Source organism: Panthera leo, chromosome B1 (genome assembly GCF_018350215.1).
Source record: "Panthera leo isolate Ple1 chromosome B1, P.leo_Ple1_pat1.1, whole genome shotgun sequence".
In the NCBI taxonomy this organism is placed as follows: domain Eukaryota; kingdom Metazoa; phylum Chordata; class Mammalia; order Carnivora; family Felidae; genus Panthera; species Panthera leo.
This window is the reverse complement of record NC_056682.1, coordinates 74,102,399-74,122,656: the sequence shown is the minus strand read 5'-3', so window position 1 is coordinate 74,122,656 and position 20,258 is coordinate 74,102,399. Positions and strand designations below refer to the sequence as shown.

The 20,258-nt window shown below is 42.4% G+C and overlaps 1 protein-coding gene across 5 annotated transcripts in view; it reads left to right on the top strand.

The window, feature by feature from the left end:
- TRIM2 (tripartite motif containing 2) overlaps positions 1 to 20,258 on the top strand; it is a 56,707-nt gene that overhangs the window by 11,920 nt on the left and 24,529 nt on the right. For 4 of the 5 annotated variants that reach the window (XR_006201677.1, XM_042935272.1, XM_042935271.1 and 1 more), the window contains 3 exons: positions 4,574 to 4,725; positions 5,902 to 6,082; positions 6,945 to 7,668. Coding sequence is in view for 4 of the 5 variants with exons in the window: in XM_042935272.1 (XP_042791206.1) it covers positions 4,574 to 4,725; positions 5,902 to 6,082; positions 6,945 to 7,668 (1,057 nt within the window). In the remaining variant the exon portion in view is untranslated. Of the gene's footprint in view, positions 1 to 905; positions 942 to 4,513; positions 4,726 to 5,901; positions 6,083 to 6,944; positions 7,669 to 20,258 lie in introns of all 5 variants that reach the window. The other variant, XM_042935275.1, reaches the window with a different exon arrangement.

Below are 20,258 nucleotides of genomic sequence, written 5' to 3'. Positions count from 1 at the left end.
ACCGCTTTTCTCCATTGAGTGATCTTGGCACCCTTGTCAAGAATCAGTTGACCATAAATGTATGGTTTAATTTCTGGACTGTCAATTCTATTCCATCTATCTATATGTCTGTCCTTATGCCAGCAACACAGTATTCTGATTACTCTATCTTGGTACCACCTTTTGAAATTGAGAAGTCGAAGTCTTCCAATTTTTTTTTTTTCAAGATTGTTTTGGCTATTCAGAGTCCCATGCAATTCCATCTGAATTTTGAGAATAGTTTGTTCACTTTTGTGGAAAAAGGATGCTTGAATTTTGATAGGTATTTCACTGAATCAGTAGATCGATTTTGGGAATGTTGCCCTCTTAACAGTATTAAGTCTTCCTATTCATGAACATGGGATATCTTTACATTCATTTCCACTATTTAGGTATTCTTTAGTATCTTTCAACAATGTTTTGTAGAAGTCAGTGTACAAGTCTTACTCCTTCTTGGTTAAATGTATTCTTAAGTATTTTATATTCTTTTTGATGCTACTATAAATGGAATTATCTTGATTTCATTTTTGGATTGTTCATTGCTAGTGTATATAAATACAACTGATTTTTGTTTGGTGATCTTGTATCCTACAACTTTGCTGAATTCATTTGTTAGGCCTAATATTTTTGTGGGGAGGGGGTGTTGTATTCTTTAGTTTTCTGTATATAAGTTCATATCATCTCTGAATAGAGAAATTCTAACTTCTTCCTTTCCAATTTGGATGCATTTTATTGCTTTTTATTGCCTAAATGCCCTGGTTAGAATTTCTAGTACATTGCTGAATATAAATGGCAAGAGTGAACATCTTTGTGTCGTTCCGTATCTTAGGGGGTTAACATTAGGTATAATGTTAGGTATAGGATTTTTGTAGATACCTTTTATCAAGTTGAGGAACTTTTCTTCTATTTCTAGATTGATAAGTGTTTTTATCATGAAATGGTGTTGGAAATTGTCAAATGTTTTTTTCTGCCTCAATTGAGATGACCATGTGGAGTTTTTTTCCCCTTTATTCTATTGGTGTGGTGTATTACATATGTTGATTTTTGTATGTGAACTACCTTTGCAGTCTTGGGATAAACTCCACTTGACCGTATTGTATAACCCATTTTATATGTAGCTTGATTCAGTTTACTAGTATTTTGTTAAGGATTTTTGCATCTATATTCATAAGGGATATGAACTTTACTGGTGATGTTTTTTGGCTTTTGTGTTAGGGAATTGCTGGCCTAATAGAATAAGTTAGGATATGTTTCCTCCTCTTCTATTTTTTGAAGAATTTGGAAAGATTGATGTTAATACTTCTTTAAATATTTGGCAGAATTCATCAGTGAAGCCATCTGGTCATGGGCTTTCTATATTGGACATTTTTGGAATACTGGTTCGATATCCTATTATAGGTATATTCGCATTTTCTATTTCTTCTTTGGGTCAGTTTTATTAGTTTGTATGTTTTTAAGAATTTGTCCATTTTATCTATGTTATTCAATTTGTTGGCATACAACTGTCCTTAGTATCCTGTTTGTCAATTTTTTTGATCTTTACAAAGAACCGACTTTTGGTTTCATTGATTTTCTCTACTCTGTTTCTCTTTTCTATCTTATTTGTCTCCACTTTCATCTTTATTATTTTCTTTCTTTTTGTTTTGGTTTTGATTTGTTCCTCTTTTTTGGTTCTTTAAGGTCGAACCTTAGGCTATATTGATTTAAAATTTTTCTTCTTTTTAAACTAGGCATTTACATCTAAAATTTTGCTCTGAGAACTCTCTCATAAGTTTTTGTATATTGTGTTTTCATTTTTGCTCATCTCAAAGTATATTCTAATTTCCCTTGTGATTTCTTCTTTGACTCAATGTGTAAGAGTAAGTTATTTAATTTTCATATATTTGTTAATTTTCCAGATTTCCTTCTATTATTGATTTCTAATTTGATTTCATTGTGGCTAGAGAAAATATTTGTATGACTTTAATCTTTTTAAAACTTATTGAGAGTTTTTTACCCAATATGTGGTCTACTCTGGAGAACGTCCTATGTGTTCTTGACAAAAATGTGTATTCTGTTAGTGAATAGAGTGTTCTATATGTCTGTTAGGCCTAGTTGGTTTATAATTCTCAAACTTTCTATTTCTTTATGGATCTTCCATCTAATTGTTCTATCATTAATGAAAGTGGGGTACTGAGATCTCCAACTATTATTGCTGAACTATTCATTTCTCCCTTCAATTCTGTCAGTTTTTGTTTCATATATTTGGGGGCTCTGTTGTTGGGTACATATTTGTTTATAATTGTTATATCTTCTCAATGAATTTATCATCTTATAGTTACAGAATGTCCTCTTTTGTCTGTTGTAACAACTTTTGTCTTAAAATCTATTTTGTCTCAGAATAGCCACTCCAGTTCTCTTCTGACTACTATTTGCATGGAATATCTTTTTCTACCCTTTTAATTTTAATGTATTTGTGTCCTTGACTCTAAAATGCATCTTTTATAGACAGCATTCAATTCATTCATTGAGTAGTTTTTGAATACTTACTTTGTGTAAGGAATTAGGCTTTTTGTAAGAGAGTTCCTGTGCTCAGGAACTTAAAACCTTATAAATATTTCATAAACTGAGGTATAAATAAAAGTGCTTTGGTAGGAGGATTCACTTTATGAAAATCCACTAACCTTTAATAAGACTTATGCCATTTAAAAAATTGTTTTAATGTTTAATTTTGAGAGAGAGAGAGCGAGAGCGGGGGATGGCAAAGGGAGAGAGGGAGACACAGAATCTGCAGCAGACTCCAGGTTCTGAGCCGTCAGCACAAAGCCAGATGCAGGGCTCAGACTCACGGGTGGTGAGATCATGACCCGAGCCGAAGTTAGACGCTTAACCGACTGAACCACTCAGGTGCCCTGACTGATGCCATTTTCTGTACATGTGTTATACTTCAAGAAAAAGATCCCTCCAAGAGTATCTTGGGAATTCAAAATTATTTTCAGCCGAGAGAATAGGGAAATGCCTTCCCAAGGAAACTGACTTAATAGGCTTTGTGTTATATTGTTACTGAGAGTTCATCATAATCAGGATAAGGTACCTTTATTTTCCTATAAGCTGATGATATCACCATCACCATCATCATCATCATCATCATCATCATTGCTGCTGCTACATCATGCCAGTGCCACATCTGAGTTCTTTGTGCAGTTTTGAGTTCTAGGTTACTATTATCGTCTCCATTTGACAAAGGAAAATTTGAGGTTACATAAGTGGTAACCTTTACATAAGGGGTAGAGCCAGGATACAAATTGTTCAGTACAGCTTATATCTCTTTTTTCTTTAATGTTTATTTATTTTTGAGAGAGAGACAGAGTGTAAGCGGGGGAGGGCAGAGAGAGAGAGAGAGAGAGAGAGAGGAAGACACAGAATCTGAAACAGGCTCCGGGCGCTGAGCTGTCAGCACAGAGCCCGATGCGGGGCTTGAACTCATGAACCGTGAGATCATGACCTGAGCTGAAGTTGGACACTTAGCCAACTGAGCCACCCAAGCACTCCGGCTTGTCTCTTATAGAAAGAGTATCAGTTCTCAAAGTATGGTCCAGGAACCCTCATGGGTCCCCCAACCCTTTGTGGGGGTGGGTTGGCAGTCCATAAGATCAAAACTGTATTTAAAATAATACTAAGACATTATGTGCCTTTTTCACTCTTGTTCTCTCAAGTGTGTACAGTGGAATTTTCCAGAGACAACATGATGTGTGTAATCACAACAGATATAATGCAGAAGCAGATATGAAAATCCAGCTGTCTACTATTAACCCAGACACTGAAGAAAATTTTTTTTTTAAATTTTTTTTTAACGTTTATTTATTTTTGAGACAGAGAGAGACAGAGCATGAACGGGGGAGGGGCAGAGAGAGAGGGAGACACAGAATCAGAAGCAGGCTTCAGGCTCTGAGCCATCAGCCCAGAGCCCAACGCAGGGCTCGAACTCACGGACCGTGAGATCGTGACCTGAGCTGAAGTCGGACGCTTAACCGACTGAACCACCCAGGCGCCCCTGAAGAAAATTTTTTAAGTGGGAAACAATGCCATCATTGTCACAAAATTTCTTGTTTTTCAAAATACAGTTATTTTTCATGTTTTATATTATTCATGTTAACATCGAGTGGGCTTATTATTGCTTTTAGTTACTTTTTAAAATTTTTGTTTCAGTTTTTAATATGTCTGTAGATACAATGCACATAAATAAAAGCACTTTGGAGTCCTCAATAGTTTATGAAGAGTGGCAAAGGGTCCTAAGATCAAGAAGTTGGAGCATCGCAGCCCCACACTGTTCTACTCTAGGGGAGTAACCACAGAAAATCAGGCTTTGTGGCCACCGCTGCAGCTTGGCCCACCTCTGTTTGAGACCTGGCACTTAAAAATGTATCCTTCCTTTTCTTCTGTGAAACTGGACATACCGCCTACATCCTGGGAAAGCTGTGAGAATGAAATGAGAGGATGCCTACTACAGGCCTAGTGCCCAGTAAGCCCTCAGTTAGTGGCCTTGAACCTGGAATTGTTTTTGTGTTACCTGCAGGTGATGGACTTTTACTGCCAGTCTTGTGAGACCGCCATGTGTCGAGAGTGCACTGAGGGGGAGCACGCAGAACACCCCACAGTCCCCCTCAAGGATGTGGTAGAGCAACACAAGGCCTCACTCCAGGTCCAGTTGGATGCCGTCAACAAAAGGTGCACATACCTCCCCCTGGCTGTCTTGTGTGAGGCTTGGCCTCCCGATCTCTTGTCTCCGTGGGCTCATGCTCCCTAAATAAATTCTCCTTTGTGTGTCTGTAGTCATGAACCCCAGTGAGTGATTAGGATCACCCCTTACCCCTTGGTCAAATTCCAACGCCCTTATGTTAAGAGGGGTGGCATTTTTGTTTCAGTACCTTAGGATGATTAAGTGAATAAAATACATTCCAGGAAAATGCTCTCAGCAGATCTTCTGAAATTCATGCCTGAAACCAGGCTCTCTGAGGAGCCTTTCTTAGCTGCTCTTCTTGACATATACAGGACCATTGTGTTTACTATCATTGGCTCCTCTCTGTTTGAGCCCAGCAAATGGTACTGATCAGTGATTGCTCGATTTTCCTTCTGTTTTCCTGCTTCCAGGCTTTCTCTTTGGCATGGAAATGAGGGAACAGAGTAGCTGTGTGATACAAAAGAAAGACCAAAGAGAGGAAATAAACAACCAGCTGAAAGTAAATCTTGTCACCAATAGTTGTAATGAGAAAAGTGTGGTTATTCTATAATAATTAAAGGAACTTGGAAACTTGAAAAATGTTCTCAGGAAACTGAATTTGGATAAGTTTTTCATATGATTAGGATAAAACTAATTAGGATTAGCTATACATTTAGAACCTGGTTCTCAATTGTGGGTAATTACGCATACCCCCAGGAGACATTTGACAATGCCTGGAGACAGTTTGGTGTCATAACTTGGGGGGGGGGGGGATGCTGCTGTTGGCATATGGTAGAAGACAGGATGCTGTTAAACATCCTATAACACACAGGCTAGTCCCCTGTAACAAAGAAGTATGTGACCTACAATATTATAGTGTTAAGTTTGAGAAGGCTTGATTCAGAGTGAGGAGAAGCCATGGGGTTCAGAGAGCCTCAAGGCTTTGTACCATCAATTAGTAAAATTAGATGACTGAACACTTGAAGTACACATGGACCCTCAGAGTCTCTTCTCTCAAAGGCAGTAATTATGTCATGTCTTATTCATTCTGTTCTTCAGTTATTACTTTTTAAAGATAATGAAAGGCAAAGAAAATATTTTTTTGACAAAACATAGTATTTAGGTAGATGTTTTGCTATTTCTGGGTTGATGCTAAATAATGATCTTTAATGACTGTCCTCTAGGCTCCCAGAAATAGATTCTGCCCTTCAGTTCATCTCAGAAATCATTCATCAGTTAACCAACCAAAAGGCCAGCATTGTGGATGACATCCATTCTACCTTTGATGAGCTCCAGAAGACTTTAAACGTGCGCAAGAGCGTGCTGCTTATGGAACTGGAAGTCAACTATGGCCTCAAACATAAAGTAAGATTCCAGCCATTCTTGTAGATAATCCTGTAAGAGACATGATACCCCCGGTATTTCACTGCACCAGCTTACTGTGTTCTAAGAACAGCAAAGGGGACTTGGATGGGTCCTTAGGTGTCACTGTTTTATGGTAAACAGTAGTTTTCATTTCATGGCACACCCAGCTATTTTTTCCTTCCTCTTTCGGGCAAACTTCTATGATTCTGTAACCTTAAGTACCAATTTATGATTTGACACAAGGCAAGAATGAATATAAAGTAATGTTTTCAGGATTTAGGGTTAAACTGGATTATTTTCCTTCCTTAAGTTATAATGTCTAATAGTCTCTTAATTGCTCTCTCATCCACACCAACCTGTTAGTCAACTTCAAAGTGAACCCTGACTGCAGCCTTTAACATGTCCAGTCACAAAACCAGGGATCAAAAGCTTCTGCTATTCCGGGTGTGGAGAGTTTTGTTTGGTTTCTGTTCCTTTGGGTGGTAACAGGGGAATTTAGGACATTACAGAGAGATACTGAATAATTAATAGTTCAGATGCCAGGCATAGCAATTTGTTTTCCCGGCTCCTGGTGGTGACGTTTCTGCTTGTCCCTAGCAAAAACACATGACCCAAGAAATATGTGTGTGGGAGAGTCTGGGCGAGGCGGAAGGGAATGAGAAGGTACTGCGAATGCAATTCAGAATCCTGCATTAGAAGCTGGTTCAGTGGGCCAAATTAAATACCACTTGCGGAGAACCACCGGCGGGGGCAGGTGCAGGACGCGGTAGCCGCCCGCGGAGGGCGCTGCCCCGGCGCGCCAAGCGCGCACCATGCAGTGAGCTGAGAAGCGCTCACCCGGCCTCGCTTTTTGACCCCACAGGTCCTTCAGTCGCAGCTGGATACCCTGCTCGAGGGGCAGGAGAACATAAAGAGCTGCAGCAACTTCACCGCGCAGGCCCTGAACCATGGCACGGAGACGGAGGTGCTGCTCGTGAAGAAGCAGATGAGCGAGAAGCTGAACGAACTGGCCGACCAGGATTTCCCGCTGCACCCGCGTGAAAATGATCAGCTGGATTTCATCGTGGAGACCGAAGGGCTCAAGAAGTCCATCCACAACCTCGGGACGATCTTAACCACCAACGCCGTCGCCTCCGAGACGGTGGCCACGGGCGAGGGGCTGCGGCAGACCATCATCGGGCAGCCCATGTCCGTTACCATAACGACCAAGGACAAAGACGGGGAGCTGTGCAAGACCGGCAACGCCTACATCACGGCGGAGCTGAGCACGCCCGACGGCAGCGTGGCGGACGGAGAAATACTCGACAACAAAAACGGCACGTACGAGTTTTTGTACACTGTCCAGAAGGAAGGGGACTTTACCCTCTCCCTGCGACTCTACGACCAGCACATCCGAGGCAGCCCGTTCAAGCTGAAGGTGATTCGGTCGGCCGACGTGTCTCCCACCACCGAGGGCGTGAAGAGGCGCGTTAAGTCCCCAGGGAGCGGCCATGTCAAGCAGAAAGCGGTGAAGAGACCCGCGAGCATGTACAGCACTGGGAAACGAAAAGAGAATCCCATCGAAGACGATCTGATCTTCCGAGTGGGTAAGGAGAAAGCATCGCCGCGCCGGTGCCTGAGCGTTGCTTTGGTTACAGGGCAGCTGGGAAAGTGTTGTTGCAAACGGGAACGTTGCAGGTCAGGGCTTGTACCTGACGTGTTGGGAGACACCGGTGTATGTTATCGGGTGAGCTTATGCAACCTTCTTCTTCGGAGATTTTATGATTGATTTCCCCTTCTCCTCCCTCCTTCTCCTGCCCTTTTTTCTTTGTCTTCTGCCTCCCTCTTCCCCTCCTTCCCTTCCCCCTTGCCCATTAGCCTCTCTCCCTTCCTCCTTCTCCCCCCCCCCCAAGTCTTCCCCACCCAGTCTTTTTCTCCTCTCTTGTTCAGCTGTTTTCCCCCTCTCTCTCCAACTCCCCCTCGTCCCTATGCCTCCCCCCACCCCTCTCTCCCCATTTTCTTCGCTCCTCCTACCCCCTCCTCCTTTGTAACACAAGTGCTACAAATTAATTGTCGAGAATTAGAAGACGAAAATAAGCAAAAAGAGAAATAGAAAAATCACAGTACTCACAATCCGGAAGTTTTAAAGGAAATGTTGGCAGTCTCACCCCCACCCCCACCCTTCCATAGGAATGTCTTTAGAGTGCTCCTCCCTAACCCAAAGGCAGAGGGATCGTTGATTGTTGTATCAGATAACTTCATTGCTTCTCTGACATATGCCAGTTCTGGCCGCGCTGTGGGCAGAAGGTCGGATGCCTCCCTATCACTGTTTCTGCAATGTAAGGGCTGGGGGTACGGGGCTGGATGCATTGTAAATTGTGGTCACTTTCAGCTGGGTGTAGCTGGAGAGCAGACCCAAAGAGGGGAGGGTGGGTGGAAATCTGGAGAATGGAATGGGGTTGGGGCAGAAGCATGAGGTTTTAGGATAAGCCAATAGATTTTGAGAATGCAAATCTCAAATTCCCTTGTTTGGTTTATTGCCTCTGATTTTTTTTTAACTGTTTATTTTCTCAGTAGAAAGCAGACTAAATGTAAATATCAATGGCCTTTGTAATTCTTAAGAAAAAAGCCTACATTTTAGTTAATGTTTCCAAAAGTAGCTCCATCCTGTTTATCTATCTGCTTCTTAAGTCCTGCGTTGCAACACCTCTTAAGAGGTGCTGCCCAGTATATTAACTGACACACCTTGCCTCTGGGTCAAGTAGACTGGGGAGACCTTGGCCTCATTGAAGGAAAGAGCCTTTTTTTTTTTTTTTTTTTTTTAAACTGCAGAACCTTTAGAAACTACCAGTGTTCACTGTTAGTCTCCGAGGCAAGGGAGGGATAACAGGCAGCACTTCCACCAGACTTTTCCAAGCAGAGAACTTTTTCCATGGAACATCTTGGGAAACCCAGGCTCCTTGGAACATTCTTGGGCAGAGCGGCTCTGTGCTAATACTTTTGGCGGAGTCTTGTAAAGACCATGACAGGATATGTAACTTGTCTGGTCCGAGCATGGAGGCCCTCCTACATGCACTGGCCATACGTACAGTGTGGGTGCAGAATCTGTAGCTACACCTGCAAAGCAGAATGGATGAGCTGGGGCGGGGGTGGGGTTAGGAGCCTCCCAGGTCCACCACTCCAGTTCTGCCACTTACTTGAACTCGGGGCAGGTCTCTCACCTTGTCTGCGTTCCCGTTTCCATGTCCATAAAATTAAAATACACAAATATCTGCTTCTCAGAACTGTTCTGAGTTTCAAGCTTAATGCCTGGTATGTTGGAGGAGCTAAATAAACGAGAACTATTGGATTTGCACATGGCAAATGAAGGTCATTAGATTTTCCCTACCACCTTTTCTTAAAAAACAAAAAACTTACCTCCCTGCTGCCCACTGATCTCCTCCATTGAGAACACGCTCAGTCACCTGTTCAACCTTTACCCCATCGCCCCACCCCAACCCCCTGCCCCAGCCAGTGACCTCAGTCTGCTTACCCCAGCAGTGTGCCAAGTAGAAAAAGGCAAAGATTTGGGTCTGAACTCTAATTCTTTTCAACAGTTGAGCAAGTAGCTTACCCTTTCTGAACTCAGTGCTCAATTACTGGTAGCTGTTATTTTCCTATTGTTATTAATTTTAATCTCCATCATCTCCACCTGTGGTTTTCACTCGATGTACCTCTGAGGGTGTTGTTTCCCCCCAATAATATGATTTTGAATTCCCAGCTCCTGCCCCAGGGAGAAGGAGGTATACTCTTCTTGCCTCCTACCCGTTGAGAATTCACTGGTGATTCACTGGGCCTGGTGGGAAAGCGTTCTAATTGTTTAAACATCTGTAAAGAGCTTAGAACAATGCCTGACATACAGCGCTATGTCTGAGTTTTATTCACAAAGTAAAGATGCTGTCTTAGTTTGCTAGGGTTGCCATAACAAAATGCCATAGCCTGGGTGCGTTAAACAAAGGGAATTTATTTTCTTACAGTTCTGGAAGCTGAAAGTCCAATATCAAGGTGGTGCCAGAGTTGGTTACCTGTGGGACCACTCTCTCTGTCTTCTAGATGGCTGCCTTCTTGCTGCTTCGTCTTTATATAGTTGTGCCTCTATGCATGCATATTCCTGGTGTTTCCTTCTCTTCCTGTGAGGACACCAGTTATATTGGATTAGGGCCTCACCCTCATGGTCTCCTTTGGGAGATGTTAAGCATCTTTTATGTAGGGGCAGAAAGGAAGGCAGGTCTTATGGCCTATTTCTCCTTACTTTATGCTCTTACCCAGAGTCTAGCCAAAAGGCACCACTCACTGTGCAATAATACAGCTCCAAAAGCATATCTAGAGCACCTGGTACCTGCTAGGCACTACGCCAGGTGATGGGAGTATATAGATGAAAGAAATGAGATCTCCTCCCTCAAGGAGCTTTCAGTCTGGGGTGACAGATGTATGACCACCTAACTCTCATACCATGCGTCAGGTGATGGAAAGCTACAAAAACGAGAAAGAATTTAAAGGAGGACCTGAACAAAGAGGAGGAGTTGTCGAGGTTGACAGGTGGAAGTGGCATTCCAGGCAGGAGGATCAGCGTGGGGAGGAAAGGCAAGGTGAAGAGGAGTGAACATGACTGACGTTTCCGAGGGACACGTCCTGTGAGCAGATGCAGGGGGGCAGAGAGAGAGGGATGGAAGTGGTGAGGGCACTTGCTGGAGGTGAGGCTGGACAAATCAGTGTTGAGCCCACCACACCGGGCACCTTATCTACGAATTCTTTCCCCAATTTTATCCTTCCCTCAAGTACTACCTTCTCCTTTAGAGTCCATTGTGATTATTATTATTTATGAGTGGGTCTTACTTCTCGACAAGATTGTAAATCACTTGATGTCAAGGATGATGTCTTTAATCATTTATAACCCCAACAGTACCCAGACGACTACTTTGCATAAGTACTTTGCCCATCTGAATAGGATCCAGTTGTGACCTATGTGCATGATTTAACTTCCTTCTCACCACTGTCAGGTCCCAATGTTGCGGTCCAGGGACACACAGATAGGCAGGCAGCAACACACTAAGCTCGAGGGCGGTCATTCACATGTATTCTCGTGCCAGGAGCTGTGCTAGGCAATGTCAGACAAACACTGCTGGCCTTCTAAGAACTTGTCTTCTCAACTTCTGTGCTGTTGGCTACAACAGGTAGAGTTTATATTAATAGTTAGGAGAGTTCAACTTATCACAGGAATCTACTCCCAAAGCCAAGAGCACACTGTATACTCTCTATGTTAGCTAACTTGACAATAAATTATATTCAAACAAACAAAAAAGAAGAGTTCAATTTTTTTTTTTACAGTTTCAGCTTTGTTTTATTTTCTTATTTTTTTTTTTAATTTTTTTTATGTTTATCTATTCCTGAGACAGAGAGAGACAGAGCATGAGTGGGGGAGGGGCAAAGAGAGGGAGACACAGAATCAGAAGCAGGCTCCAGGCTCTGAGCTGTCAGCACAGAGCCCGACGCAGGGCTCGAACTCACAAACCGTGAGATCATGACCTGACCCGAAGTCAGTCGCTCAACCGACTGAGCTACCCAGGCGCCCTGGCTTCACCTTTGTTTTAGAACTTTAAGTCTCTCTGTACGATTAGGCTGTTTGGCGCGTGATAATAGAACATGCACGATTTGAGCAGTCCCTCTGTGCATGTGTCAAAGGCTGCCACATGTAATCCAGAACTCATTGGAATTCAGCTGCACACCTGGGCCAGGAGGAGCAACCATGACTCTGCTGTTCCCTCAACTGGTCTTGCACATGCGGAGCTTCTCATGGCACTGATTTTGTGCTTGAAGATACATGGTTTTCTCTTCTTCTTTTTCTGTTAATTTTTTGGATGCTTATTTATTTATTTTTGAGAGAGAGAGAGAAGAGAGAATGAGCATGGGAGGAACAGAGAGAGACACACAGAATCCAAAGCAGGCTCCAGACTCCAAGCTGTCAGCACAGAGCCCAACACAGGGCTCAAACTCACGAACCATGAGAACATGACCTGAGCCGAAGTTGGACAGTTAACTGACTAAACCACCCAGGAGCCGCAGGATACATGGTTTTCATAATAACATGTATTAGGGTTCATTTGACAACCGTAAATAATGTGTTGGTTTTGTGTATTCGTGAAAGTGAATTATCACTTTCTGGGTGACATAAGAGATTTTCAGGGGTAAATTTGACTTAAATTTTTGCCTTCTTCACCAATTATCCAACCCCCAAGTTAGATGGAATTCTGCTGTCTCAGCACTTCCTATGTTCCAGACACTTGGCTAGATTGTGGTATGAAGACGGATGAGATTCTGAGTCTGACCTAGAGGAGGCCACAGTCCGAAGGAGAAAGATAATGTAAAAAAATGTACCTTCAGTTTGAATCAAGATACAGAAATTGGGGTGGCAGGGAGGAGGCTGGCAGGTGGTGGGGAGTCACAGACGCGTCCCAGAGATGATATCTAAACCTAAGCTGGCTTTGAAAGAGAAAGAGTGTCAGATGGAAGGAAACTAGGGGGTTTCAGACGAAGGGAGAGCAGGTGCAAAGTCATGAAGGTGAGAAACTGAATAAACCGTAAATGATTCCATCTTCCTGGAGCCTCAAGGAAGGAGAAGCAGAGAAAAGGTTGTTTCCTTGATAAGGAGCTTGGACTTTGTTCTCTATACCTGTGTTTCTCAGTCTCTGGGGAGGGCCAGGAATCTGCATTCTACAAGCTGTGGTAGTGCTTCTGCACACTGAGGTTTGAGACCTGTAGCTGTGTGGGCAATGGGGAGGCACTGCACCGTGTAAAGTGGTACAGTAGGTTACTACAGCTGCTTGTTTCCATAGAGCCTTGGGGGGCTTTCTAGGAGGTCGACTCCTCCGAAGTCTCTCCCAGGAAGCAGGGAGCTGCCCCCTTCCTGCAGTAGTCCACACGAGCTATTACGCGTGGCAGATTAAGAGTGTTGTGATGGAGTGGAGAGGAAATGGGAGATTTAGAAATGCTCAGGAGGGAGAGGGCAGGGCTCGGTGACCAAATCAAACTTCTTGATGTCTGGCTTGAATGCTGTAGGGATGTGGAGCAGTAGAGTGAATGAACAGTGGTTCAGGCTGTGCACTCTGAAGATGAACTGCCCTGGGTCCCGGCCCCAGCATGGCCACTTTCTCATCTGTGCAGTCCTGGGGAAGTTACTTACCCTCTCAGTGCCTCACTTTCCTCCATAAAATGGGTATGATAAGAATAATGTACCTCATAAGGGGTTGTGAAGATTAAATGAACTGATATACTAAAGAGCTTAGAGTAGTGCCTGGCACTGAATGATGTTCAATGCACTTTAGAGAGGCAAAGTAGGTAATACTAGGTAACCTATTATTCATAGTTGTAGTGTAGAAGTAATAGTTAACCTAAGCAGTGAAGAACATAGTAAAGAACTGAAAAGCCTGAGTGCTTAATTCAAATCCCATCCTGCTATGTATTAGTTGTATGATTTAGGGGAAATTATTTAACCGTCTGTGCCTCACTTTCTATATCTGTAAAATGGGGATGGTATTAACACATACTTCATATGGTGAGGATCAAAATAATATATGTAAAATGTATTCAGACAGTACAGGCACGTAGTAAGGAGGCAATAAATGTTGGCTGTCGTTATTCTTATCCTTATCAACCAAGGTAAGGATAGTCAGGGGAAGGGAGGTATATTTCAGTTTTGATCAACCAGGTTGAAGTGTACCATAGGCAGTTTGGAGTGTAGGTTTGGAGCTTAGTAAAGAAGTCAGTGATAAAGATCAGTTTGGGAGTGAAAAGTAGAGAGAAGTTATTTAAGAATTTTTTTTAACATTTTTATTTAATTTTGAGAGAGAGAAAGAGCATGAGCAGGAGAGGGGCAGAGAGAGAGGGAGACACAGAATCCAAAACAGACTCCAGGCTCTGTGTTGTCAGCACAGAGCCAGACGCGGGGCCCGAACTCACGAACCACAAGATCATGACCTGAGCTGAAGTCAGACACTTAACCAACTGAGCCACCCAGGTGCCCTGAGAGAAGTTACTTTAAATCATGAGCTTCAGTGTGGTTCAGGGAGAAAGGATGGGGAACGGACTCAGGAAGAAAGACTAAGCATTCTCTGAGCCAGGCTCTGTGCAGTCTATTTCCATATGTCATCTTACTTAAACTCTGTAGTAGGGATAATACGCTTTCAGTTGCTAATGCCCCCACGGTGTAATATACCTACCACAACATAATATGTGGTGCATGCCAGCGTGCCCTTTGCCTCCCCATCACTGTTCAGTGACGCCCTGTCAGTAGCTGGAAATCAGCCGGGATGGGAGCATTTACACTACAGGAGTGGGCAGAGGCTACAAATCAGAGCTCCTCCCGCAGCTCCTGCCCCTCAAGAGCCAGTTATCAGGACAGCATATAATTATCCCTACCACTGAAGGGATGGGGGCTCAGATTGCTGGGCTAGGACCCAAGCTGCCTGTGCCTTTGACGCCCGTGCCTTTTTAATTGCACAATGATTCCTCTTCATCTAAAATGTCCTTTAACTACTGTGGTTTTCCAAAGTTGAGAAATTTGATACCTCCCACGCCTGAAAACTTAATTATATGCCCACTGTGAATGAGTTATTGTGTTAATTCTGATATTGTACTTGAAAACCATCTTGAATGAGTTTAGGGAGGTAGCTTAGAGCATCTGTTGATGAAACATGGGGATTATTTTTCCCTGCACTGTCAAGAGTTTGCTGACTACCATGAGCTGGTTTTGTCAGCTACCAAAGAAAGTCTTTGAACAAAGGGAAAGCCAGAAGATGTGGGAGGGAGTGAAAGCATTGCAGTTGAATTGTTCCAAATGATGTAATTCATACACCATACCTTAATGTGTCGGGGAGAAGTATTGAATGAAGTACTCTTTTGTACTCGAGAACAGTGTGCTTTCTTATAATGTAAAATGGATGTGTAAAATCACTTAACGTAAGTTTGGAGTCTTTATAGGAAGATGTGATATTTTATGCCTCTTCTCCCTTGCCTCACCTCTCCAAACCACCACCTCTCCACCCTAAAATCCCTGAGGAGAGAGATCATGCTAATTTGGCATCTGAAGTCTTTACAGGGACCCTGGCACACCCCTTCGAGAATCTCATGCTTGAGAACTCTTCTTGCATTTCAAGTGGGAAAAGATGTCGTTAATATTTCCTGAGTGCTCGGCACTGTGCTGTGTTACGGGGTACGACAACAAACAGGACAACAAACAGCCCTTGCCCTGGGGAACTCAACAGTTTAGTGAGAGACAGTTAAACAGTTAAAATACCATGTGATAAGGAATGGAACTCCTAAGGGTTTTATGGAGAAAGTGTGATCCATATGAGCTCAGAGGTCATTATCTTCACCCCAAAAACCCGGTATTCTAAAGTCCAGTTAGAAGCAGGAGCACCTGGCTGGCTCAGTCAGTAAAACCTAAGACTCTTCTTTAAAAAAAATTGTTTTAATGTTTATTTATTTTTGACAGAGAGAGAGAGAGAGACAGAGCATGAGCGGGGGAGGGGCAGATAGAGAGGGAGACAGACTCTGAAGCAGGCTCCAGGCTCTGAGCTGTCAGCACAGAGCCCAACGTGGGGCTCGAACTCACAGACCGCAAGATCATGACCTCAGCCAAAGTCGGACACTCAACCGACTGAGCCACCCAGGCGCCCCAGTAAAGCCTAAGACTCTTGATCTTGGTGGCATGAGTTTGAGTCCCACGTTGGGTGTAGAGGTTATTTGAAATTAAAAAAAAAACAAGCAATGTGCATATTAGAAAAAGTATTATGTAAAAGAGTGGGAGAACTCAGTTTTATTCTTTTCTCTGTGTCTTTACTACCTTTGTAATGTGTCTAGCTTTGTTTTCTCACCTATAAAATGGAACAATAATATTTATCTTGCTTCATGGGGTTGTTACAGGGAGTACACGAAAGAACATATTATGAAAGTGCTATAAATATTACCGAATGTTTCGTTTTTCCATGATGTAATGTGGGGTGTAATTTACTCAGTCATTAATAATGTATCTGAGGACTCACTCATTCAGCAAAGATTTGTTAAGCACCTGCTAATTTGAAAATCCTATTTTAGACCCTGTATTTTGATCAGTGTCATCCTCTTGCGTTATCCCATTCAAAGTACCTAGATTTACTTTGCATTCATTTTCATAGTAAGTTGGAATGGGGGTGGGATTCGGAAGTGTGCAGTTATCGATCACCTCTTCCAATCCAGGAGCTTCCCTTCTGTAATCTTCTGGAGGCATGGGGGGAGTGTCTGGGGGGTGGTGCACAGATGAGAAGCTGTTGGCTTAAAAATTCATTTCATGCTTCATCAGCTAGCTTAACATCTGGGAAAAACGAGTTTCATTATCTTATGGAATTGTTGCCAAATTATTTATAATTTTAAAACTGGTGTTACGCATTTTACTAGCCAAAATGTAACCACCAAGTGAAGTCTTGTACATCAAAGTAGTCAGGAAAAGATGTTGTAAGTACTATGTATGTTTGTGTTATACATTTATATTCATTATTAAAGAACTAGTTTTCATCATATGGTAGAATACTTTGGAATGGGGGTACTTTTCTATAGTCTAAATAGAATATACTAGAAGTCTTGAAGAGTAAAGCATGATCCCAAATTATTTCTGACTTCTGGAATTTCTATTTATTTTATTTTGATCCCAAGACACTTTATAAACACCTGGATTGTACGCATTTCAGCATAATGATAATATACTATAGTTCCACATTATTGCTCATCATCAAGATTTTTGTAGTTTATCTGCTAGTAAAGATAGCGTTAGCTGTTCCTCAAGAATATGCTGGTGGGTTCTTTTGATCTTCAGGAGTAACACTGTGACCCTGCTGTGCTTAAGACTCAAGTAGAATTTTTTTAAATGGTGATGAATAATTTCTGACAAGATCAAAGATGCTCATAAGAATCAGAGGGTATTACCAATCATGCCAACCCCAGCTATTTGGATACCAATCCATGTGGCTTAAAAATATATATTTTTTAAATTTTTAAATGTTTTTATTTTTGAGAGAGAGAGAGAGAGAGAGAGAGAGAGCGGGGGAGGAGCAGAGAGAGAGAGGGAGACACAGAATCTGAAGCAGGCTTTAGCCACTGAGCTGTCAGTACAGAACCCAGTGCAGGGCTCAAACTCATGAACCACAAGATCATGACCTGAGCTGAAGTCAGATGCTTAGCCGACTGAGCCACCCAGATGCCCCACTGAAGAAAAAGATTTTTAAAAACAAATGTTATAAAATTAAAATGGGAGTGCCTGCTCCATCTAGCTCTTTCAAAAATATAGAAGCAAACTGGGACTAACAGATGTTCTTCCAACCCTGTGATCTTATTTATATGTGGGCCAACAGGATCAAGCTCTAGTTAACTTGAGACCGAGAATAAGAGCTGGGCCAACACACGGAGCTTAGTAGAGGCTGTAGAACCTCTTTCCAACAGTGTGGTCTTTTGTGACAAGGTTCCATTGCTCTTATGACCCAGTATTGGTAGGCGCTGAACATCTCAGTTCATTTCAAACTCAGCATAGACCCTTCCTTCGCCTTGTTCCAAATGGTATTTGTATGGGGTCCAACAGAATGTCCTCCCGAGTGTTACCTGCACTTGGAAATGTGTCTTTATTTCTGAAAAGAAAAAAAGTGTCAGTAATTTGTGCACATGTATTTTCCCTCCTTCAACCTCACCTCTTATATTTTCGGAAGGAAAATTAAATCTTTTTGACTAAAGCACCCCTTAACTTCTACTAAAGTACCATTCTCTCCATAATTTTTTCCTTCCTTTCAAATGCCAGCCTGCTGCCTGCAGAGCCTTTTTGGGGTAGAATCAGCTTTGTCTTTAGCAGGATAGACAAATGGTTAGATAAAAGAGGGCTGCAGGCAGGTTTCTGTCCCTATGTGGGCCAGAAGCACAGCACCAGTGTCCATCTACTCTGTTTAGGTGGCTTTTATTCCCCTCCCTATTTTAAGTATTTCTTTCCACTACCTGTGTGTCCTCTAAGCCATGGTTACACTTCCAGTTTTATGTAAGCAAGGACCTAGAATAGCCTGGGGTTTCTTTACAGAGTCACTTCTTTAGTTCATGTTCCAATCTCAGTTGGAGGACTCTTGCTGTGTTACTATGTTTCGTTACTTGGTCCTTAGTAACTTATCTTGCTAATAACTTCCATGTTTTTATCAAATGTTTTTGACAAGGTAAGTTTTGTCTGGCCTTGCCCCCACTACCTTTAAAAAAGTATGTATAGACTGTGCGTTTTAGAAGAAGTATTTTTTTTCCTGGTCCTTCAGTTTTGCTGTACCTCTTCACCCGCCGCTATTCAGACATCAGAGGGAATGACCAAAAGCTAATACCATGTTGGCACATCCTCCCTCAAGGGCTAAATACCCCTTCCCCTTCCACCAACAGATACCAACACATCATTTTATTTTTATTTTTATTATTTTTTTTAATGTTTATTTATTTTTGAGACAGAGAGAGACAGAGTGCAAGTGGGGGAGGAGCAGAGAGAGAGGGAGACACAAAATCTGAAACAGGCTCCAGGCTCTGAGCTATCAGCACAGAGCCTGACGCGGGGCTCGAACCCACGAACTGTGAGATCATGACCTGAGCCAAAGCCGGACGCTCAACCGACTGAGCCACCCAGGCGACCCACCAACACATCATTTTAAAAGAGTGTTAGCTGATATCATGTACATGCATATTACAGGGAATCTATGCAGATCAAGTATAAAACATCATCTCTTCTGGTAACATTTGAAATAAAATAGAACCTTTCTTCTGCAACATGGAAGATGTTCTTTTGAGAATCTTAATCTCAAAGTTTTCTTTTGTATTAGTGAGAGTAGATGAGATACAGAGGTGATGAGTAAACTTGATGGAGTGGAGTCCAGGGTTTCCATAAAACGACTACCATGTACGTCTAGTTGAAGCTGGTAACCAAAGGGTTAACGGGACTGGGACTAATCCACAGCCGCAGACTAAGAACCATAGCTGCAGGTTTTTACCCAGACCTTTTTGTTTGCCTTTTAAAATTCCTGGACTCTCCTCCTGCAGGGAGGCAGACCTGAGGCTTGTCCTCCCATGTCTTCCTTTGGTGGCCTCTGGATAAACCCTTTCCTTGCAGCATACTCCATGCCTCCAAGTGATTGACTTTGCTGGTAGTTGGGCAGATGGACTTGGGTTCGGTTACATGGTGAGAACCAGGTGGTCTAAGTAAGATGTTTCTGCCCATCAGTTCTGTTCAGTTTATTCTGAGTTTAATTCCATTGCCAATTTCATTTCCTAAACCCCAAAATCTGTTTCAGGAGACTCTATTTCTTTTTTTACCATTTAATTTAATTTATTTTTTTAATTTACATCCAAGTTAGTTAGCATATAGTGCAACGATGCTTTCAGGAGTATATTTCTTAATGCCTTTACCCATTTAGCCCATCACCCCTCCCACAACCCCTCCAGTAACCCTCTGTTTCTTTTCCATATTGAAGAGTCTCCTGTGTTTTGTCCCTCTCCCTGTTTTTATATTATTTTTGCTTCCCTTCCCTTATGTTCATCTGTTTTGTATCTTCAAGTCCTCATATGTGTGAAGTCGTATGATACTTGGTCTTTCTTGGACTAATTTCGCTTAGCATAATACCCTTTGGTTCCATCCACATAGTTGCAAATGGCAAGATTTCATTCTGATTGCTGAGTAATACTCCATTGTATATATATACCACATCTTCTTTATCCATTCATCCATGGATGGACATTTATTTGGGCTCTTTCCATACTTTGGCTATTGCCGATAGTGCTGCTATAAACATGGGGGTGCATGTGTCCCTTCGAAACAGCTCACCTGTATCCCTTGGATAAATGCCTAGTAGTGCAATTGCTGGGTCGTAGGGTAGTTCTATTTTTAATTTTTTGAGGAACCTCCATAGTGTTTTCCAGGGTGGCTGCACCAGTTTGCATTCCCACCAACAATGCAAAAGAGATCCTCTTTCTCTGCATCCTCGTCAACATCTATTGTTGCCTGAGTTATTCATGTTAGCCATTCTGACAGGTGTAAGGTGGTATCTCATGGTGGTTTTGATTTGTGTTTCCCTGATGATGAGTGATGTTGAGCACTTTTTCATGTGTCGGTTGGCCATCTGGA